The sequence below is a fragment of the Lutra lutra genome, chromosome 15 (assembly GCF_902655055.1).
Source record: "Lutra lutra chromosome 15, mLutLut1.2, whole genome shotgun sequence".
In the NCBI taxonomy this organism is placed as follows: domain Eukaryota; kingdom Metazoa; phylum Chordata; class Mammalia; order Carnivora; family Mustelidae; genus Lutra; species Lutra lutra.
Window position 1 is genome coordinate 7,937,963 of NC_062292.1, and position 23,977 is coordinate 7,961,939.

The following is a 23,977-nucleotide window of genomic DNA, read 5'->3' on the forward strand; positions in this document are numbered from 1 at the left end:
GCAGCGCTCTTCGGAATAACGATGCCAGAAGGAGAAAAGCATGAAGAGGAAACTCTTGTGGGGAAGTAAATGGTACTTGGAAGGTAAGCATCATGTGATCCCGTTAGTACTGCTCTGAGCTACAATCTGGGGAGCTCAGTGCCAGGATGAGGAGAAGGTCAGGAGAGGAAGAGGTGGGCTTTCGTGCAGAGGGGCTAAGTTGAGACTGGCATGCTGCTGGAAGCTTCTGCAGGAGGCAGCCCCACCTCAGTCTTCGTTAGCACCAGGGTACTCAGTGGGTGTGTCTCTCGCCAGGGGCACCCCCGGGGGATGCCTGGGGGGACCCAGGACTAAAGCACAGTGCAATTCCCTCTCCTCTTCAGGTTGTTAAGGGACTGGAGCCCTGAGGACAAGGACAGGTGGATCCAGGAGTCAACCAGCCTCAGAACCAGCAGTGTGGTTGAGGCAAGAGAGCCAAGGAGGCCAGTGAAGGCTTTAGGATCCTGCAGCCAGCCTCGTGGGCCTCATGCACACTGGCCTCTCGCGACCTCTAACACACTGGCTCTAGCAGATGGAGAAGAAGAAAATGAAAACAAAAGGGGCTGCTGTAGGAAGAGGTTCAGGAAGCTGGGAGATTAGATATGCAAATGGACAGTGGCCAGACTGTCCATAAAAACCAGATTCTGCCTCAGCAGCTGCGGCCGCCTGACCAAGACACCAGCCTCCCATCCACAGTAACCAGCCCAGGAAGCCAGCCCGTGGTAAGGCAGGCTATTTCCAGTAACACCCAAGACACCACACAATAACTTCTGTAACCCTGTAGCCTTGTGCCCCAAATGGCCATGACTTGATTAAGAACTATCAGCTTCCCCAATTTTTGATCCCACTTCCAACTCGGGACCAAGGAGAGAAAGCCAAACAACGCACCCCTTAATCAAGGAGAGAGAACACCTCGGTTCCAGAAGCTGGCCGCCTCCAGCTTCCCCCCGGCCACAGCCCCCGTCGGGACACACCTGAAGGCTCCCCCTTTCCCACCAGAAAGCTCTCCGGGGCCTCCGCCTATGGTGGGGCTTCCCCACCTGCCTGCTTTGCCAGAGCCAACCCCGAACGAACAGTTTCTGTTCTGTCCTTGTCTTCATCTCCTTCCCCAGAGACAAAGAGCACAGCCAGGAGAAAGCAGATTCGGGATAAGTGAGGACATGGGAGGAACGGGAAGTTGGTTGTGAAGAGAGAAGGGGGTTTCAGACACTCTGGAAGGTACGGGGAGCCGGTCTGTAATGACCCCATCGCTTGTTGTGAGTTTCCTGCCGCATTCTTATGGGGTGTGCAACTTACCAATAAAGCCCCATGAGAGATTTCTTTCCATCTACCACTTTTAAGAGAAACAAAACTAAAATAGCCTTTATGACCCATTGGGGGGAGTGGAGGCAGAGGCCAACCAAGGTCCCTCTTTTTCCCATGCCAGATGACACCCCCAAGAGTTCTCTGCCACTGCCCCTGTGCGCCGTTGCCTCAACTGTCTCCTCATTGACCATCCTGTGCCTTGTCCTTATGTGCTGCCGTGCTCTGCAGACAGGCATGGAATGACATAATGAAATGATTACCTTGTCCCTATTTACAGAGTCAGTAAGTGGGATCATGCAGATCTGAAACCAGATCTTTCGGATTTCAAAGTCTATGGTGGGTCACCGCATCCAGGTTACTTGGAAACGCAGTAGTGAAATGGACATTAAATTACTGACTTGAGGCAGTCAGAACAGTCGGGCCGGTGTTGAGAAGTACATGTAGTTACCAAGCAGGAGGGCAAGGATGGTACTGACAGTCCGGGGTTGTCAGCCAGGGACAAGACAAGGTGGGAAAGAGTCCTGGAATTAGCAGGTGATGTTATCTAAAATATGGTGTGAGTGGACAACGGAGGAAAGTTCCATCAAATTAAAATAGGAACTATCGTGAGCAGAGGGTGGGGTCAGTGGGCTACCGGACTGGAGACTGGGGCTGGACGGGGCGTAAGGAATGGCCATCACCCCACCATTGTCCTGTGCACTGGAAAGAGGAGACAAAGCAAAAGCTCTTCGGGATGGAGTTAGGGGTAGTAGACGGACAGGAAATTCCTATGGTGTGGCTGAGAACGCAGAAGGACACACACAGGCCAGAGGGGAGGGGCTGCGAAAGACAGAGAGACTGGAGGGGCTGCAGGTTCTAGAAAACATGGCTGCATGGAGGGGGAACCCGGTAACCAGATACCAGTAACCAGTAACCGGTAACCAGACAGTGACTCCAACTCCCCAGGGGAAAGGCAGTCAGGGAATGGTGGGTAATGGGAAGAACACGTTCCAGATGGAGGAATAAGCACTGTTGAGTCACTGGGATTCAATGACTGCTCAAGATGGAGAAAGGAGACCCAGAATCCAGCTGTATGAGCTGAAAGTAAACATTGGATTAAATTATAGCTTCTTGCAAGTGTAAAGAGGAATAGTTCTAAGGCTCCCTCTTTTTTGTTGTTGAAACCTTTGAATACCTGCTAATAAGAGTTAAAAAGGTCCTGTGGATTTTGTCTTACAGAAGTTGTTACAGTTTGATTTTATAAAGTTACTTTCTAGGGACTGGGATTTGCCACATCAAGTACTCAGTGGACCTCATCACGGATGAGGTAAGGGGCCAAGCCAACCCACGGAAGAAGGTGAGTCACCGGTGCCCTGTCCACGGATGTTTCCATCTGTCGTGTCTAGGATTCTCAGAAAGTACTGATGCAGGAGTGTCCAGGACGAAGCTGGTGGCAATCTGCCATTGTTCTATCACCTTACTGATCATCCCAACACAGTAATTCGGTCTGGGAAGTAAATATACGCAGGGACCCTTTTCAAACATGTTAGAAGAAATCTAAGACATGGGCTAATTTCTCTCTCGTATCCTTCCTTCTGTGTCTAACACTGTTGTCCGGTGAGTAGCCTATACGTCAATGGTCTTTTCCAGACCTTTTCTGGTGCCACACACTCAGCTCTCAAAGCAAAACGTCTCCAAGATAAAAACCCACATGCACATTACCACGTTGTTGTTGATCTGAAGCTGGAAAAGAGGGGCACTTAGACTAAACCTTGCCACAGGGAAAAACTACAAGAAAACACATTGTAAGCTCTAAGTCGTAAGAACTCTGGTGGTTGTGTGTCCTGACTTCAGCTCTGCAGGAACATCTATTAAAAATAGACTTCTTATCTATCTGCCCCCTGCCCTGGTGCTTGCCTACTCTTCCCATGACCTGAAAAAATGAAAAAATTTTTTTTAAAAAAAAGGTAGTTCATGGAAGAGTTAGATAAGGAGATTTATGGGGATAAAGCCATGCTGCAGTGACCTAGCCAGTTAGGAATATCCCCCAAGGAAATGTTATTTAAGGTAAAGGAAGAGACCTAATACGTAAATATAATGTAATTATTTCTAGCTTAATAAACCTATGTGCGACATTGAGACAGAGGACGTGTGTGGCTTCTCATAGACATCCTGATTTATCTCATCATGAGATTGGAGTTGGAATTTTTCCTGAGATGTGCGCTTTTCTAACATACACTTGATGTGATAACTAGCGCCATGTCCTCTGTCCTTCTGGGGCACTCATTTTTGCCAGGCTCATCATGGAACCAACCAAAACCTCCTCCACAGAGAGGAGTCTCCAGAAATTTCACCCTGTCCACCTGCTCTCTGTACAGGATATGCCCAAGTTGCAAAGAACTCATTGAGTGAAATCGTTACTCGTGTTTCGTCCCCTGGTCTAAAAGGCAAGAGGCACACCCGTGTACTTAAGATAACGTTTCTCTCTACTGTCCAGCACTCTCTTTGCTTTTCTGCCCACCCCCTAAAAGAGAAGTTTTGTTTGTTACCTCTTACCGACATTTATTTTGACAATTTTTTTCTGAGAGCCCATCCTCGTCCTCTCCCATGATGTCCACGGCAGAAAATATCAATGCCACGAGAATGGCAAAGCAGCACACCAGGGCGAAGATCACGATACACTTCTGCTGGGACTGTCAAGAAAAAGAAGGAAAAGAGAAGTGAGAAGCAGCTTTCACTTTGGAAACTCGGGATTGGATAGATTTTCAAAACCTCTAAGAAAGGGTCACTTGCATTGCTGCCAGCGAAGGCTGCCCTCGGAGGGAAATCTTGACGCTCGTTCCTCGACACAGCCTTCAACCCCCCACTAAGTGTGTCAGAACCTGCCAAATAATTCAAGTGCTGTGTCGAGACTTCTGAACTAGTTCGCTCTCCCTCTTTCTCATCAAAAGCAGTCCGGGCGATCTGGAGATCTACAAGATCTTCTACAAAGCACAGTATGAGGTCCATGAGTGCAAATTAAAAGAGTGGCACAATAATGATTCTCTGTCCCCTGCTATTGTCACCACCTTTCAAACTCTATGCAAAGTCTGTGCCCTTAAACTCTGCATCCTCTAGCTTCTCCCACCTTGTCTTGCTCTACGGTCTTTTGTATGATGGCTTCAGGAGAGATGCTCCTGGCAGGGGAGGATGAGTTCCCAACTTGGATCAGAAATTAGATCCATCAGATGCTGGCATCTTGGGTCATGGAACTGACATGGCTCGTTTTGAAACACTGAACACAGTCATAACCAACATTCATACTTTTGATACGATTTTCACTTAGAAACAGAAGCTGAGGGCACTTGGCTGGCTCAGTGGGTTAAGCCTCTGCCTTCAGCTCAGGTCATGATCCCAGGTCCTGGGATCGAGCCCCACATCAGGCTCTCTGCTCAGGGGGGAGCCTGCTCCCCCACCCTGCCTGCCTCTCTGCCTACTTGTGATCTCTCTCTCTGTGTCAAATAAATAAATAAAATCTTTAAAAAAAATCTAGATGGCTCAACGAAGAGAAAGAACAAACTTCAATTTTACTTTTAATTTTTAAAAGTGTTGTGACCATTGACCAGACAGCCAGGAGAAATTCCCTTAGTGATGAGACCCACACGCGTGTACACACGTAGGCCCGTGCGCACGCACACGCACACTAGCTTTGTTGAAAGCAGCAGGCTTTGCTTCTCCCGCCACGCCCCTGCCCTTTAGCCCCGCAGCCGCGTGACCTCCAAAGAACGGAGGAACCTCCCCAAGCTCAGGGTCCAGTTTGTCCAGGGACGGGCTCGGATGACAGATTCTAGAGAAAGAATGAAGACGCCCCGTGACCAGACGCTGTCTGCTCAGATGCGTGGCTCCTTCTGGAGGCTTTGTCTTCTGGCTTCCCTCCGCGGTCCCCTCCCCAGAGAAGCTCGTTCCGAGTCCCTTCCTGCCCGTCACTGCCCGCTTCGCTTATTTCACACTTGGGGAGGAAGTGGGGGGAAGCCCACGCGGGACACAACCGCTGTTCGTTGCCCCTGGGCGCCCGGGATCTTGAAGACATGCCCACGTTTTACTCTTCCCGTCCCGAGCAACCAGCACGGCCCAACAGACAGAAGGTGCCCAAGAAATAACGACCGCGTAAACAAAGCCAATGAATGAGAGGAGCGTCCCGAGGGCACACTTCTGAGCAGGCGGGGTGACGCGAAAGTGCGTGGAGAATCAGATGCGGCCTTCCAGAGCATTCGCTTGCCTCCGCCGTTCCCGTGACTGTGAATCCTGCGGCCTCTCCTTGTTCCTGCTCTACCTGAGCCCCAGGAGAAACCAGCGCTGCGTCTACCGACTCCATCCAACTCCACAGAACAGTCTGTGCATTCTTCCTGCCCCTTTATTTTCCATCATCCTCATGAATTTTATTTTTCAGAAGCAGCACAGCGAACTGGTTGAGGGCACAGACTTTGGGAGCCAGACGGCTTGGATTCCTCCCCTAACTATGCCCTCGGGCAAGTTATTTAGTCTTTGTGCTTCAGATCCCTTGTCTGTCAGATGGAGAGGACAATCATGAAATAATAATAATGATGACAGCCTCAGAGGGTTATGGCTGATGATTAAGTTACATGAGATACTGTATGTGCAGTTCTTAGAACAGTATCTGAACAGACAGTACGGGATGGGTGTTTGCTGTTGTAGTATATGTGCCCTCTGGAAGCTGCCTCAAATATTTGGGAGAAACAAGATAAAGATATGAAAAAATAAAAAAACATACAGGGACATCAGGGTGGTTCCATGGGTTAAGCATCTGACTCCTGATTTCGGCTCAGGTCCTGATCTCAGTGTTGTGAGATGGAGACACGAGTCAGGCTCTGCGCTGGGCATAGGGTCTTCTTGAGAATCCCCATGCTTCTCTCCCTCTCGCTCTCTGCCCCTCCCCCACCTCTGTTTCTCCCGCTCTAAAAAAAAAAAAAAAAAGAATAAAAGAAAAACAGACAACAAAAACTACACATGTAAGAGAGAAGCAGAGTGATAGAGGCAGAGGAGGAGAGGGAGATATAAGAGAGAGAGAAGGGAAATGTGAGACCACTGTTGTCTAGGATAAAATTTTTTTAAGATTTTATTTATTTATTTTGAGAGAGAGAGAGTTGGGGGAGGGGCGGAGGGAGAGAGAACATCCCAAGCAGACCCAGCACTGAGCGTAGAGCCCAGCACAGGGCTCGATTGCAGGACCCTGAGACTATGACCCAAGCAGAAATCAAGAATCAGATGCTTGACCACCTGAGCCATCCAGGTGCCCCTGAAATCCTGCTTAATACATGTTGACCTTCAAACATACCTCCTTTAGTTCATTTTTTTTTAAGATTTATTTATTTATTTGAGAGAGACAGAATACACAAGCAGGGGTGGGGGGGGTGTGAAGCAGGAGAAGGAGAGAGAATCTGGAGCAGACTCACCGCTGAGCACAGAGCCCAACGAGGGGCTCCATCCCAGGACCCTGAGATCATGACCTGAACTGAAATCAAGATGAGATGCTCAACCGACCAAACCACCCAGGCACCCCTCCCTTAGTTCCAATAAAGGGAGTGTGATAAATACATCCAGTGTGGGGGCTCAGAAGGAAATTATTTTAAATATTTTTTAAATTTTGAATGAGTTTCCTCTTGCCCTTTACTTTTTATTTATTTTACTAATATTCATTGCTTATATAATCAGAAACTGTTTGCTATTAACTACTTTAAAAAAAAAAAACCTACATAATACAAAAAATGGAAATAAATCACTCCCGGTCCCACGCAGACCAAACCACCATTAGTATTTTGTTCTCGTTCTTTCCTATGTACTGTGTCTACAGATCTAACAATCTAAAGATGTTGGTGTCACGCTATATATAGTTTTGCATTCAGCTTTTTGCACTTGATTATGCTTTAAGGTCATTAAATATTTTTCTAAAGCAGAGTTTCACATTGTTGCATCACATTCCATTGTGTGGCTATGTCGCCGTCTCCTTTATTCCAAGAACTTTTTTTAAAAAGCCACTCGTTTAACAACACCAAAAATAATTAAACATTTTTATCATTTTACCTTATGTCCCTATATGTTATAAACAGAAATGAACAAAAAGCTCTTAGAGCGGTTTAAAACAATGCAATCGTAACACATTAACCTAGTCCAGAAGAGACTTTAACCTATGGTGATATGATTAAACATTATCTCAGAAAGAATCCTGAAGAGAGCAGCATAAATATATCGTGTCAGGTACATTAATGGGTACTTAATGAAAAAAACCTAATGAATACTAAATACTTCATCCACAACAATATTGATCTGTTTCCCTTTATTCTGAATTTTATGATGAAACAGTAAGAGCGCTAGTTAATTTGTGTGCTACTGGAAGTACTTTGCTATAGTAACCCTCACAAATTTCTATTAACATCTATTCATTTAATTCTATATTATCTTATTCTATTAATATGAACTGACCTAGTTATTTTCATTTTAATTCATCAAAGAAGAGAAATGCAGACTCTGATATTCATTTTTAAATGTCTCCTTGAAAGAATGTACTAGAAAATTACAAGGTCAGACCACTACTTTCCTTTCTTTTCCACCTCATCAAAAATGAATGAATCTGTTCAAAGGACAGCCTAAGAGCCTCACAAATGAGACCAAATTCCAGGTTACCAAGACACTTATTCATTTTCAAATCCTTAACAGATCATTTCAGATCATTCAGGAATCAATTTGAAACATACTCTTCTGTTTTTATTGAGTAGAATCAAACTATGGAAAGTTTTAAGGAGAACCCATTAACATGATTACAATCTCAATTCCACTAATGAGCTCAACCAATTAAAAGAAAACAAAACTTGGAATGCTATTATCCAGCATCAGTCTGTACTTTTCATAGGTGTGTGTACTGAAACAGTTTTGAAAAGAACTGCTTGCTTGGTTAAGAAATAAATCCAATTATGCTAATGCCAAAAATATTTAAATACCATATCCTTATCAAATAAATTTCACCTTAATACAGAAAAAGAGGTATATGACCTCTAAATGGTAAAGAGTATTAAATTTGAAACTTGGAAGTACTATCTATTCCAACTTGAGCTTTTATACCATTTGATATATTCTTAAAAGGAATTTACACCTATGTGCCTAGGGGTAAAATATACATTTGCAAAGATTAACCATAAATTAAAATTATTCATATTATTTTTCATTTATTTACCATGACAATATTTTTAAACAAAATCAAGGCAAAGTCTTAAAAATAACCATTTTTATGTGTGCAGCTTTTTTTTAAGATTTATTTATTTGACAGAGAGAGATCACAAGTAGGCAGAGAGGCAGGCAGAGAGAGGGGGAAGCAGGCTCCCTGCTGAGCAGAGAGCCCCATGTGGGGCTCGATCCCAGGGCCTTGAGATCATGAACTGAGCTGAAGGCAGAGGCTTAACCCACTGAGCCACCCAGGCGCCCCTGTGTGCAGCTTTTAATACATACAGAGCTGGAAGTTCTAGTATGGTTATTCTCCATGTGAAAGATGTCAAAATTAGGACCCAAAGACATTGGGTTACTGTCCGATGTGACCCAAACAGTTGGAGACAGCCCTGGGATTTAACTTAGGTCTCTGAATCTGAAATCTCTAGACCTAGTCTATAGATCCAAACTTTTTCCTTTTCTGGTTTTCTTTGACTTCATTTTCTACTTAATTTTTGCTATGATTATTTTATTAGTTTTATTATTAGTTTTTAGTTAACCAATTCCCACGTGGTCCATTAATGTAGAAATGAATGTTGAACATTTGGCTCTAAACTGTGGAGACAGGGCATTCTTGGGCCTTTAGAACTTTCTTATGATTCTAAATGCATTCCTAGCTTGAGTACCTAGACATGTTCCCAGAAAAAGGTAGGTCACCCAGAAGATTCATAGGAATCTTACCTGATGGTTCATCAATCTCCTGAATAATGACCACATTCTGGATCCTCGTAGAAAATCTAGACTATAAATAACTTACGGGTTTTGCTTAGAAAATCCTTTTACAAGAATTATTACTTCACTTTCCACATTTATTTTGACGTTCTATTTTCAAAATATTCTTATATTTTGAATTCTATTTTAGAATTTTTCTCTTCTTGTTCTCTACCCTCTCCCTGAAAGACACTAATTTATTCCCAAATCTTCACTGGCTCTATATACTGATAACTCCCAAGAGTATATCACCAGCTTAGAGGACTTGCTGAGTACCAGATCCACACTGAATGAGTTTCTCTGGAAGAGTTTACCAATCTAAGTCTATCAGTCCATGTTGAGAAGACAAAGTAGGGATTTTAGAAAGGCCAGGTCAGTTAGAGTTGACAGGACAGAGTAGTAGAGAGAGGAGACCTATACAGGGAAAGAGTTGGGGAAATCTTCAGAGTCTCCTGAATCCTCAGTGAAGTTACTCTTAAGTAGGTGCATATAAGGAAATTGCCTGAAGTCAGGAAAAAGAACCACGTGAAAGGAGAAGATGAAGCAATCCCTAACCCAATACACAGGACCAGGAAAAGTTGGTGTTCCCACTATCCGGAGTGCTAAAATCAAGTAATCAGAAGGATACTCTATCTAAAATATGGAAATCACAAAAATTAGCCCTAGACTCAAGGCTGCTCTCCTACCTAAAAGCATAAAAGCAAACCCTAAAAACTTCAAGAATATTTTTTAAATATACAATAATATCCACCACACAGCAAAATAAAAAATCACCATGTCCAGCATCCAGTAAAAAATTTCCAGACATGCAAGGAAACAAAAAACCACAACCCCAAGTGAGGCGAAAACTCAGTCAACTGAAATCAACTCAGAAAGGAGTTGAGGGGTGATTAAATTAGTAGATGCAAGTATTAAAACAAATATTACTATATTTCAAATGTTCGAGAAAATAAGTATGTTAAAGAGACATAAATAAGACATAAGTAAAGGTGCACATCAAAATTCTGGGGATGGGAAATATACTGGATAGGCTTAAGAGCATATTAAACACAACATAAAAACAGTTTAGTGAACTCTATGAAAACAGAGAAAAATGTAGAAAAACTTGAACAGTACATCAGCGAGCTATGAGGCAACTCAAACAGCCTAATATACATGTTCTTGGAGTCTCCAAAGGAGAGGAAGGTACAAAAAAATTTTTTGAAAAAAACAAAGGCCAAAAATTATTCAAATTTGTTGAAGATAAAATAGAGTTGCTTCTGAATGATAAAAGGATAAATTCATCAAAAGACATAATAAGGGCACCTGGGTGGCTCAGTGGGTTAAGCCGCTGCCTTCGGCTCAGGTCATGATCTCAGGGTCCTGGGATCGAGTCCCACATCGGGCTCTCTGCTCAGCAAGAAGCCTGCTTCCCTCTCTCTCTCTCTCTCTCTGCCTTCCTCTCCATCTACTTGTGATCTCTCTCTGTCAAATAAATAAATCTTTAAAAAAAAAAAAAGACATAATAAACTTTTATGCACCTAATAAAAGTTCTTCAAAATGCGTAAAACAAAGGTTAACAGAAATATAGAGAGAAATGAACAAATCTTCAACTACTCCGTGATGTCAAAATGCTTCTCTCATTAACTGATAGAATAAATAGTCAGGGAGGAATTTTAAATAGAATGAAAATAAAAATAGAATATATGAAAATACATGAGATGCAGCAAAATAAATGGTTTAGGGAAATATATACCATTAAATGTATATTTGAAAATAAATAAGGTCTTAAATGATCTAAACTTCTACCCTAAAGACATAGAAAGAGAAAAGGGCAAGTTAAACTCAAAATAGGCAGAGGAATGAATAAAGAGCAGAACTCAATAAAAGAGAAAACAGAAAACAACACAAAAAATTTCAATGAAATCAAAGTCAGGTTCTTTGAAAAGATCAATAAATTGATAAACTTTCAGCCATACATATGCGAATGGTTAAGGAAGATGTGGTCCATATACGCTATGGAGTATTATGCCTCCATCAGAAAGGATGAATCCCCAACTTTTGTATCAACATGGACAGGAATGGAAGAGATTATGCTGAGTGAAGTAAGTCAAGCAGAGAGAGTCAATTATCATATGGTTTCACTTATTCATGGAGCATAAGAAATAACACGGAGGACATGGGGAGATGGAGAGGAGAAGGGAGTTGAGGGAAATTGGAAGGGGAGACGAACCATGAGAGACTATGGACTCTGAAAAGCAATCTGAGGGTTATGAAGGGGCGGGGGTGGGAGGTTGGGGAGCCTGGTGGTGGGTATTATGGAGGGCACGTATTGCATGGAGCACTGGGTGTGGTGCATAAACAATGAATTCTAGTACCCTGAAAAGTAATTAAATTTTAAAAATGAATAAAAAAAAAAGGAAAGACACAAATTACAAATATCTCTATGAAACATAGGACATCACCACGGATGACACCAAAAATAAAAGGATAAGGGAATAATGTGAGTAAATTCATGCCAAGAAATTCAGTGTAAATAAAATGGACACATTTTTATCAGATAAAAATTACTAAAGTTCACTCAAAAAGAAATAGATAACCTTAATATGTCCTTATGCCAATTGAAGAAAATAAATTTTTAGTTAAAAACCTTCCCATGGAGAAAACTCAAGGCTTAGATGGCATCATTGATAAATTATGCCAAACATCTGAGAAACAGTAATAACAATAACACAAAATACCAAAGAGAGGGAAAAACCTCCCAACTCACTCTATGAGGGCAACATTACCCTGACAAAAAAACCAGATAGAGACTTTAAAAAAATGTTTTGTCCTGCTGTTTAACAAGGCACTACCTAGAAACCAAGACACTACCTCCATTTTGCAGGTAATTAATACCTACTCTGTGGGGGGAAAAAAAAAAAGTGCAGGGGACTTCAGATCTCTATGACTTCAACTTGCCTTTTACCGAAAGATGAATCATCAGCTCCACAGTCCGCTTACTGTTTTTTTCATGCCTGCTAGAGTTCTCCCAATGGCACTTAACCACGTTCCTCTTTGAGGAAATCCTCGCTATTTTTACCAGACCAATAAGGGTAAATTATTTCTTTAGCAGTCTAGGTTGTCCTTTCCCTTTTAAAGACATGAAAATTCATTGTTGGACCATGCATTTGTTAGTTTTCTACCTTTTGGTCTCTCTCACTAAATTGAACTCCTTGAATTCTAGGATCTTGTCTGGATCCATAATGCTTGGCATCTTAAAAAAAAAAAATTAGAGAGGTGTGGGGTGGCTCAGTGAGTGGATTCGTTGAGCATCTGACTCTTGGTTTCAGCTCACGTTATAACCTCAGGGTCCTGGGATCTAGCCCTGCAGTGGGTTCTGAGCTCAACAGGGAGACTGCTTGAGGATTCTCTCTCTCCCTCTCTCTCTGCTCACGTGGGCACAAGTGCATGCTCTTTCTCTCAAATAAAGAAATCTTTAAAATAAACAAATAAACAAACAAATAAATAAATCTTAAAAAAAAATCATGCCTGGCAAACATGTTCAATAAATACGTGTTGAATGAGTGATGAATAAGTGAATAAAGGTAAAAAATGGCAAGGGCTATACAATGAAAATGACAATTTTTGTGTTTTACAACCTTTATTATTTGTTTCCTACTTAGAAGCGTTTCCATTGATTCCCATCACGAAGCACATTTATTTGTAAATTGAAAACATGCAAAACATTAAGTACTATATTAAGTACTATAAGCTCAAAATTAGCCTAATGAAGAGGGTAACTTGCAGAATAGAGAGTACCTTATCCAGAATAGCAAGATAGAGAATAAAAATTCAAGTCTGAATCAACTGAACACAGGAAACGGCTTCCAATCTTACATAAATTCTTACAGATGATAAACAGATATCTAATAATAATAATTCTATAATAGTGCTTGACAAACAGGATCACCGATGGACAAGAAATTGTAAAGATTTACTGTAAATTAGATAAACCAAGGAGATCAAAACCCAAGACACATAGAGGAAAACACAAACTGCTATAAAGGAGAGCTCCAAGTATAGAGGTAGCACAGAAAGATCTAGAAGAAACTTTGGAATGGCTGACAGTGATTAGTTGGGACATGTTTTGGAGCAGGCTTGCCAGTCAATCCTTCCCACTACTGCTTTCTTCTTCGAAAGTGTCATACGCAAGATAAGCCAGGAACAGGGCGATTTTCTCAGAGAGCTAAGATCCCCAGGAGGAAACTACAAGGCAAGCTCCGTAGCTGGGCAGCATCTGCAGCCCATCCTGTAAGACCTGGGGACAAACCACTGTGCTCAGCCACCACCCACAAACATGCAAACAGGAAGTACCAAGTACAGAAGTGGACAGACAATTAAATGTCTCCAAGAGTTTGAGGAAAAACAAAACCATCAGAGGGATACTTAACCCAGGCAACAAATTCTGGAGAAAAACAAATGACACATCTGAGCCTTTAAAAGCAGGATAACCCAAGTTTTCAGGAAGACGCAGGGATAAATTGCAGCTGTGAAACATCAGGAGAGATTATTAAGAAAGATGAGCAAAAAGAGATCTTGAAAGTGACGGACCTCGATACATGGGCTGAATATCAAAACAGATACAGGTGAAGAGCAAATTCACACACTTAGTTAAGTCAAAGGATTCTCCCACAATGCAACACAAAAGAACAGAATCCTAACACCTGTGGGAGAACACTCAAGAGAAACAGAGAACCAACCTAGAAAACTAGGATCTATCAGATCCCTGTTCCTAAACAAGAGAAGAGTGAGAACACAGGACTCTAAATAATCAAGGAAAGAGAGAAAGAAAAAACTTTAATAGCTAAAAACACGTGTCTTCCAAGTAAGTACATTTGTTTTGTACCTGCGTTTGGCAACCATTCAAAAGATTGACAACTCCACTTGGCAAGGACTGGGGAAAATGAGTGTTTGTCTGAGAAAATTCTGGCAGGGCTTGTCTGGATGGCAATTTGGCAGTTTTTATCATGATCTTTATCAGAATTTTAAATGTGCATATCCTTCGGCTCTTCAATTCTACTTCTGACACTCAATTTTATGGAAATGTTTACTCAAGTGCATGAAGATATAAGACTGCAATGTCATTGTGGGGGGTGGGGGGGAATCCAGGAAAAATTATCTAAATATCCACAGAAGAATTGAGAGAGTCAAAAAGAGTCCTTCTGCGGAATACTGTACCCACTATATGTTTGGAAACGAGGGCAAAGTCTCAATGGACTCACCCCAAACTCTTGGAAGTCATGGTCTATTGGGAAGGGAGAGGTTTTATGAGGTTGGAGGCACTGCAGTGTTTGGGATGTTCATGGTTTACTCTATATTTTTCTGTATTATTTATAAAATTTCATATGAGCTCTCATTCAAATAATCTGTTACACCAATGAGGAAGAAAGCTGTCCATTCTTGGACTATGTCCACCCCAAGGCAAGTTATTTATCCTCAGCTTAGCTTTCCTAAGACACAAGTGAGCAACACCAGGCACTGTCCATGGGTAGTCTGTATTTACTCGAAGTCCTCCATATTATTAAGCAGAGAATAGGTATAATCCCAAGTTTCACAAATTGCAGAGGATAACAGGACAATTCTGGAGAATATTTGAACATAGAGAATACGTGGAGACCCTTTAGTTGAACCCTTCATCGTATCATTTTCCAGGTAAGAAAATGCTGGGGGTAAGAGATGATGACCCAGTGTGCCCTCTTCTCTCTGCCAGCATTTGGCTGACTGAATGACAGACCAGCAAATGCAAAGAACAAAAGAGTTTGCAAAAATGACAAAAAGAAGGCATTAGAAGGCTATGATTTGAGGGTAAGCATGTCTGGCACACCTAACCAGGGTTGTGGGAAGAAGGAGGAGGGAAAGGAGGTCCTTGAGAAGTCAGTGAACCTCTTCTATCCCTTTTCTCCTGCCTACAGTTACTGGTAACATTAGATAAGAGGAGCAAAATGTGTTTACTTCAGCTTAAAAATAGGTAGAGAACATCTAACATGTGTTAGATGCTATCCAAACACTGGTGATTCAGAAACTAGGCTCTTAAGGAGGTCTGTGCCCTTAAGGAACCCACATTTGAGGGCTGTGGGTGTGTGTTGCAGAGGATGGACAGTGGAGGACAACACAGTGTGAAGCATGCTGTTCTGATGGTACAGAGAGCAAGGAGGGGCTGGGATGGTGACCACCCCACTGGAGAAGACTGATCCTGGTGTCACCATGTCCCCTGCCATGCATGCTTAATTCCTAAGAATAGGGAAGCAGGGATTTCCTCTGTACTCACCATAAAGCAAAATGAGTTGTTCTGGAAAGCAGTGAGCGAACAAGAACACGCTGTCAGAGTCAACATGGAGCAGCCAACATGTACCAGAGGAAATGTTGTATTTCCCCCTCCCTCTCTTTGCCTCCATTACAGATCACGTTGAACGAAAAATGACAACCAATTATCAGTTGGTCTTTGATAAGCTGAGGGCTATTTTGGTGACTTGTATCCTACACTCTGGTCAATAAGCTGAAAAAAATTTGAATCTTTCAATCTATCAAAATAAATCCAAGCCCTTCCAATGTACTGTGGTAGGAGATTTATTCTGAAGACCACTGGTTAAGACTTTTGTTTTTTGGGGTACCTGGGTGGCTCAGTCGTTAAGCAGCTGCCTTCAGCTCAGGTCATGATCCTGGGGTCCTGGGATCGAGCCCTGTGTCGGGCTCCCTGATTGTTGGGAAGCCTGCTTCTCCCTCTCACACTCCCCCTACTTCTGTTCCCTCTCTAGCTGTCTCTCTCTCTCTCTCTGTCAAATAAATAAATATTTAAAAAAAAAAAAAGACTTTTGTTTCTTGTCTGCATTATTTGATCCTGATCACTGTAAAGGATGATACTTTATCCAGATAGGGGAAAAAAACATGGTAGACAAAACTCAACCGTCTATATATTTTTTTTAACTTTTTTTTTTCAAAGATTTTATTTATTTATTTGACAGAGAGAGAGAGAGAGAGAGAGACCACAAGTAGGCAGAGAGGCAGGCGGATGGGAGGGGAGCAGGCTCCCCACTGAGCAGAGAGCCCTATATGGGGCTTGTTCCCAGGACCCTGAGATCATGACCTGAACTGAAGGCAGAGGCTTAACTCACTGAGCCACCCTGGCACCCCTATATTTTTTTTTTTTTAAGATTTTATTTACTTATTTGAGAGGGAAAGCAAGTGAGAGCACAAAAGCATGGGGTGGGAGAAGCAGACTTCCTACTAAGCAGGGAGCCCAATGTGGGGCTCGATCCCAGGATGCAGGGATCATGACCTGAGCCAAAGGCAGAGGCTTAACCCACTGAGCCACCCAGGCACCCCTTTAGTTGACATTTTAACAGAATTCAAATCTTAGCTCATTAACAGCATTTAAGAAGAATGCCACCTACTGCTTTTATATGTGCCAACATTCCCCTCCTCCTCACCATTAATCTATCAACCCCCTTCTTCAAAGATTCAGGTAGAAGCTCATCCCAAGTCATGTACACGGCACACTATATCCACACAGGGCAGGGCGCTGTAAGAACACTGCTTTGTGGGGTGGGCAGACTACAAGGCCATCTGCACAATGCACCATGCCAAGCCATAGGACAGTCACCCCCTGCAGGGACAGTACTGCTGACCGTGCTCTCAGGCTGAGAGGGAGCTGAGGGATCTTCGCTCAGCTCATTGATAGCAACTGCTCTTCAGTCCTTCGTGTTCCCCACCACAACATACTTATCATCCCTCAAAAGCAAGACAAACCATCTTCCAGATGCCTAAGCCACGAGATAAATTATCAAAAGATCATGGAGCAGGGAAGAGAAGAGTAAGCATACTTTTCATGTTTCTTCTTTCTTTCCTTAATGCAACACACCTTCAATTTCTCCATTCATCAGAGCCTGGCCTGGGTTCTACTTCCTTCCGAAGGTTCCATGGGCTGGGCAGCAATAACTAGCTCCTGTTTGCATACACATTAGTCGTTCTGTTCTCTCTCCCTCCCTCTCTCTCTTTTTTACTGATGCTCTCTCTTAAAGTCAATGTTCAGAGCTGCCTGACCATCCAGTCTCCCCTCCCGAGCACATCCAGGCCCTTCCCTGAGTCTGCAGGCAGTGGAATCAGGCCAGAGGTCTGTCTTGGGCTGTTTCTGAGCAGAGGGAATGGAATCACTTTGGCACATGTATGTCAAATCCAGGATTTATTGGTGTTCCTTGCTATTCTGAATGTGGTGTAGAGTGAAATCGTCATCTGCGTTTTAAGATAATAGATGAGTCTGCTAAGAAATTTCTCGCTCCCAGGGGGTATGCTCTCAGGCCCCGGGGAATGTGCTCTTTTCTGCCTCTGGAGTTTGCCAGCGGAAAGCCTTTGTCTCCTGGGCACCCTGACAAGGCCGCCGTCGTCGTCACAGGTTAGGAAATGCACAACAGATGAGTAGTTTGCCTGGAGAGCAGCGTCTGGTAGGGGCAGAAGGTGAATGCAATGAGCACGGCGAGTTTCCCAAACCTCAAGCAAGCAGCAACACCCTCAGGTAATACTTGAAGGGCTCTAAAGAAACTCCCTCTTCCCAAATTCCCTTCCTGGAAGTTTCTCTCCCCTTCTCTGCTTTGTCCTACCACAGAAATGCCTATGCATTCCCTCATCCAAGTTCTCAGCTGCTTATGAAAGCGCAGCTATCTTTGGGACAATTTTGATCTTGAGCATTTCATTTTCAAACTTTATCACCCCTGCATTCAAAATCCCTTGGGAAATCTTTGAAATCAACCCGTTATCTGATCCCCCAAAACATTTTTCAACTGAAGTTCTTAATACAATGCACGTGCCACCATCCCATACGGCCAAGGGCCTGGCTTCCTGCCGCTCTGGGGAAGGAGACGCCTTCTACACCTCCCTGGCTTTGCTTTATTTCCAACACAGATCACACACTGTGACCTTGTGATGAGTCAAGTGCTTGTCTGTGCGCAAATGCCCTCCTTCTGTGTTGAACTCCAGGTGCACGGGGACTGGAGAATGAGTCCTCCTAGAGGCGACAGTACAACCACGCCTACCTCTTGCCCAAGCTCGCAGCTATAGACAAGTCTGCACAAAAAGAAGGGGGGAGGGGAAGAACAAAAAAGAATGAGAGCGAGAGTTTTTGTCCGAGGCCAAATGGGCCAAACGACACGACCAGATGTCCTTGGGGATTCTGAGGGTGGGACGGAAAGGATGATTTCTTTCTTTCTTTCTTTCTTTTATTTTCCTCTGCTGTGTGACTGTTTAAAAATGTACCTGGGATTTGTTTTTGTCAGGTAGAGTGAGGTGACAGACAAGGAGACAAGTGTCTTAAGAAAAGAGTTCACTGCTTACGACTTCCAAGAGGAGGGGACGTGATCCAGCATGCAGGGCCGCGTGGGAAGGCACCAGCGTCATTCAGGGCGCAGAGGAGTGAGGGCAGAATATGGGCCAGAGCCTGCTCTGGGGCTTCATGGGATGGAATGGGCCAGGCAGGGCAGGTGAGTTTGAGCAACGACTGGACAGTCAGGATTAGATAACCTGAAACATTTTGGGGGGCTCTGGGCTAGCGGGATTGGTCACCAGTTGCCTGTGCTGGCCCTTGGGAGATTTGGGGCAAGGGAAAGACTGGCTCGGTTTGTGAGGGTAACACCCAGGTGGTAGCTGAGGGCTTGGGGCTTTGGATCGGTCGGTGCACATATGAAAGTCATGCCTACAGACAAGGTGTTTGCTATCTCTAGAACCCTACTAGCCCTAGGAAAGGCAGTCTCTCTGGGATTAGCAAGGCCTTTAATATGTGACAGCACCATAAAATACAGAAAATTAAAAAAATAATAATGCTACAGCACAGTAGCCTATCTACCAAGTTCAACCCAGAGATAGTATAAACCAAAACTAATGAATCCCTTTGAGCCCACAATCCCATGGTTTGTGGTCTCTGCACCCACAGCACACACCCACACCCACCAAGGAATACTTTATCTTTTTTTTAAGTAGGCTCCATGCTGAGCGTGGAGCCCAACACCAGACTTGAACTCATGACCCTGAGATAAAGACCTGAGCCAAGATCAAGAGTAGCACTGGAATCCTCCAACTGATGGAATATCATTCTCTATGCCACATTTATGAGGACACGGCCAAGGCCAGAGGTGTGAATTACATATTATCCTGTTTAACAACAGAACATTCTGTATCATTTTTTATGCTATTCTTAACATTGAGTGTTGCACGCATTAATAAAAATACGGATTTTCCATAATGATATTCTGTTGAAAAAGAACTATTTAAATGAAGGAAAGGCCCTGCTTCGGACTGATATTAAAATGACTAGTCTGCTTTTGGACAGCAGAGACCGGGCTGTGTCTATGGCTGGTATAAGATCCAAAAAGGGCACTCATAGGAGGGAGCCTTTCCTCCAAAGCCTGGGTCCAGTGAAGGGTTCTAGCAGCAGACATCAAGACTTCCAAGGACATTATCTATCGCTTCCTAGTAAGTGCTGAAGTCCTTCGATAAGAACTTGTGGCAGAAAGGAACAATAAAAAAAAATGAATGAAATATGTTTCTGTCTACGTCAGCTCCCCACATTAAAATGAATCAAGTCATACATCGTGGAACATTTGACACAGAAACACTTTGGCACGAAGGTTCCGCACTAGCTTGACTGCCTGATGATCAAAATGCAGAGCTGAACAAAATTCACTCATGAAACAAATATTTACACAGCGCCTAACTCAACAGTATCCTACCCGACGAAGACTGAGTATGAAACAAGACCGATGTGGTTTGTCCTCCGGGAGCTTCTATTCAACAGAAGGCAAATGATAAATGCGGGAAGAAAAAGCTAAGTCATGTGCGATGTTGAAAACGAATGGGCTGACACGGTGCTGACGGGGCTGGCACTTCCGATGAGGGGACATGAGGCAGTGCCCCTGAAGAAGTGCCATTTTATCTAAGAATTGATGAAACCGACCGAGAGAAGTCAGGAGGAAGATTCCAGGGAATGTGGACGGCAGGTGCGGCACGTTCCTTCCTGCCGGCTCAGATGGAAACGCAATCGGCAGGAACGCAGGAGACAAGACCAGAAGGAAGCAGGGGCAAAGCACAAGGGCCTTGTAAACCAGGGCTGATGACACGCATTTGTTCTCAGTGAGACAGGAAACCCTGGAAGGATTTAGGGCAGGAAGCTGGCCTGATGTCACCAGACTCATTTTAATTCTGAACCATTTGAGAACAGGTTGCAGACATGAGTCTTCTTGCCCTTGAATGGTTTTAAAAAAAAAAAAAGATAAGGAAAAAAAAAAACCACCCTCAAAAAATAAAAAAAGCACAAAACAAAACAAACAAACAAATATACCCAACCCAAACACTCTCCTATATAATCCTAGTTCATAACCACAGCACCACTGTCAAAATCAGAAAATACGGTTTCACCGAACAAGCCACAGACCCCTTTCAAATTTTGCTGATTTATCACAAGTGGATTCAACCCAGGACTGTGTGCCACCCCAGATGTCACATGTCTCCCGTCTCCTTTGACCTAGAACCATTCCTCAGCCCTTCCTTGACTTTCATAACCTTGTTATTTTTTAAAAGTTTTTATTTATTTGAGAGAGAAAGAGAGTGAGAGCATGAACACAAACACAAACACAAGCAGGGCGAGGAGCAGAGGGAGAGGGGAAGCAGGCTCCCCACTGAGCAGAGAGCCCAACGCAGGACTCGATCCCAGGACTGTGGGACCATGACCTGAGCTGAAGGCAGACACTTAATGACTGAGCCACCCTGATGCCCCACAGCCTTGTTATTTTTGAATATTATGAGCCAGCTGTTTAGTAGAATGTCCCTCGATAAGGATCTGTGTCATGTTTCCTAAGGAGTAGACCGGGGCCAAAATTTCATGTCGGAGTATCAGAAGAGATGCTGAGTTCCCATTGTTCTACCACAAGGCGCCTGGTTCGGAGTTGCCCCGTTACTGCGGGTGCCTAGTTCGGCCACTCGATCATGGCAGGGCCCACCAGAGGTCTCCACCACAAGGCCCCAGTTCCCTGTTGGAACTAAGAAGCCTCTCCTAGGGATGTACTTTGAGACTCCGCAAGAATCCCGTTCTTTAGCAAACTTTCCCCTGCTGCTTTCAGCAGTCATCATAATTCTGGGGGCGTCTGGGGGCGTCGGGGTGGCTCAGTTGGTTAGGTGTCTGCCCTCAGCTCCGGTCACGATCCCGGGGTCCTGAGATCAAGCCCCGCATTGGGCTCCCTGCTCGGCGGGAAGCCTGCTTCTCCCTCTCCCACTCCCCCTGCTTGTGTTCTCTCTCTCACTGTGTCTCTCTCTGTCAAATAAATAAATAAAATCTTTAAAAAATAATAACAATAATTCCGCTCCGAAGCAACTATTACCATTATGGCTGCCAAGTGGCAGTTTTCTTCTACATTAGCCGGCACTGTACTGACACGAAGGACTTTCTCTTCATTCATTCATTCATTGACTTACCTATTTGGTAGGGACTCACAGATTCCTATTTTTTTCAGTGTGTTAAAACTGTGTCTTCTCCTCCTTATTTTGATGCTTAAATGTCACCAGCTTTGGCTACCGGGAGTGCCTCCAAGCCAACTTGTTCATTCTCCTACTTGTCTCATTTATATGTGGGAGCTTCCCTATTCATGCCACAGTGAAATGTTCCAGGCCCATCTTGTACTCTCTCTGCCTCTATCCTAGAATCAGGGTTTCCCTGAAGGATTCCTACTTTCTTTCAGGAGAGAATACTATTTAGAAACCAAGACTTAAGCGCTAAGCGTGCTCGCTGTTACTACAGTATTACTTCTCCCAGACCTTCCCTGTGACGAAGCTAGAAACCACACACACACGCACACATGCACACACTATCCTCACATCGATCTCTTTATAAAAAATCTGACTTTGCTCCAATACCTCAAATGTCAATCCACATCGCAGATTTGTCTCACTTTTCCCTTTTATACTTGTAGCCTCCTTCGCAGGTGGTGAGAACCCTGGTTCCCAGCAGCCTCAATACATGTACAGTGTCTGTTCTGTTCCCCGTGGGTAACCAGCAGCCCAACCCTGCGGGGCCACCGCCTCCCCGACGGCTTCCTCGCTTAGCGTCAGACCCGCTGCGATCTCCTAAAAGCACTGAGGGCAGGCAAGGACGGAGGATGCTTTTACTCTTCAAAACGATGTCTACAGCTGCTGTTGGAGAACAGGTGTTAAGACGGAATGAGTACGATCAGGGAGAACAGTCCGGAAGCCACCTAGTCCCCAATTTAGTCAAGAGACAAATGACATAAGAAGATAAAAATAAGTTAAAGAAGATTAAAAAAAAATAAGTTAAAGAAGATTAAAAAAAAAAAAAAACATCCACAGCATGTTTGGGGGTCAGAGCTGGGAAAGCGGCTGACAGGTCGGCTGCCCTTGGCAGGAGGGGAGAGGAAGAAGCTGGGTGGTGCCCAGGGCTCCATCCGAGCGACAGAGGGCAAGGACTTTCAGACAGAAGAAAACACAAAGGCCAAAGATGTAGAGTGCTGGAAGTTACCAGGAGACCTCTATTGGAATTTTAATGGAAAGTTCTAGTTAATACCCGAGTAAGGCCGCTGAATGTGCGAGTCTGAGCTCAGAGGAGGGGTCGGGGCTGAAGGCAGGTGGATTCAGCACTGAACGTGGTACCGAATATCACGGGGCTAAAAGAGACTGCTGACGAAGAAGAGGGTGCCCGACGCCACGACCTAAGGCTGAGAGTCGGCTGGGCTGGGTAGGGGGGATGAGTCAGGGAGGGAGACAGAAGGGGAGCTATGAGACGGTGTGTCCTCAGGAGACGTGGTGTCCTGGAAACGGAGAAAAGAAAGCATTTCAAGTGGGAGGGCGCCCCTGACGGTGTCGGAACTTGCTGACCTTGTCCAGAGACGCGCCCACTGGGCCTGGCTCGTGGGACTCACTGGTGGACGTGGACAAGAGCATTCACTACGACGGGATGGGGGATGCTGAAAGGGAACAGAAGGGGCGTTCTTCTGGCAATGCGGAGGACCGATGTTCCCCACAGGAAACATACGAAATGATTAATAACATATTTTTTAATGTTAGCGTCTTCATATTAAGATAGATATAATTCATCAACAGGAAAATAAAAGAATTATATGTATTTCACCAAAGGAAATACTGACATTTATTCATTACTTTCAAAAAGACATTTATTCAAAACCTTCATTGCATTAAATCTCATGGAGGACTGATAGGTTTCTAGTAAGATATTTACAAGCATGAAATCATTCCTCGTAAGTCTAAAGTGATAGCTTTGAGGGCAGAGCTGGCTTCTTCAGAGAACATGTGATGGGAGAAAGACCAACGTTGGTGGTCTCCCAGGTCTGGTCGAGCACATGGTCCCCTGGCCCCTGCTTCTCGTAAGGACAGAACCACAGAACCTGCTGGAATCGGTCATTCTCTCAGTCAGAAGTTCCACATCTCGTATCTTTGGTTCTCTCTTGCCACTTATTAGCAAGCTCTTCTCAGGCTCTCCCCGTCACTAATTCTATCTCTTTTTTAACTTTCAAGTCGTTTGTGTCTTTCGGAAGCTGCTCTAGGTCCTGCCTTCTCACCTCCCTTTTCCTTGTTTTTCATTTACTTTTTTCATTCATTCGTTTCCCGTCTTTTCCTTTTCAAGGGGATCTGCTTTCACCAAGGTCTATTTTCACAACTTTACTCTCTGTTTTCTGTT

At 43.9% G+C, this 23,977-nt stretch overlaps 1 protein-coding gene across 3 annotated transcripts in view; it reads right to left on the bottom strand.

Moving 5' to 3' along the window:
• Positions 1 to 23,977, bottom strand: part of PLD5 (phospholipase D family member 5) — a 391,790-nt gene that overhangs the window by 247,463 nt on the left and 120,350 nt on the right. For 2 of the 3 annotated variants that reach the window (XM_047705556.1, XM_047705557.1), the window contains exon 2: positions 3,859 to 3,995. In XM_047705556.1, coding sequence (XP_047561512.1) covers positions 3,859 to 3,995 — 137 coding nt within the window. Of the gene's footprint in view, positions 1 to 3,851; positions 3,996 to 23,977 lie in introns of all 3 variants that reach the window. The other variant, XM_047705558.1, reaches the window with a different exon arrangement.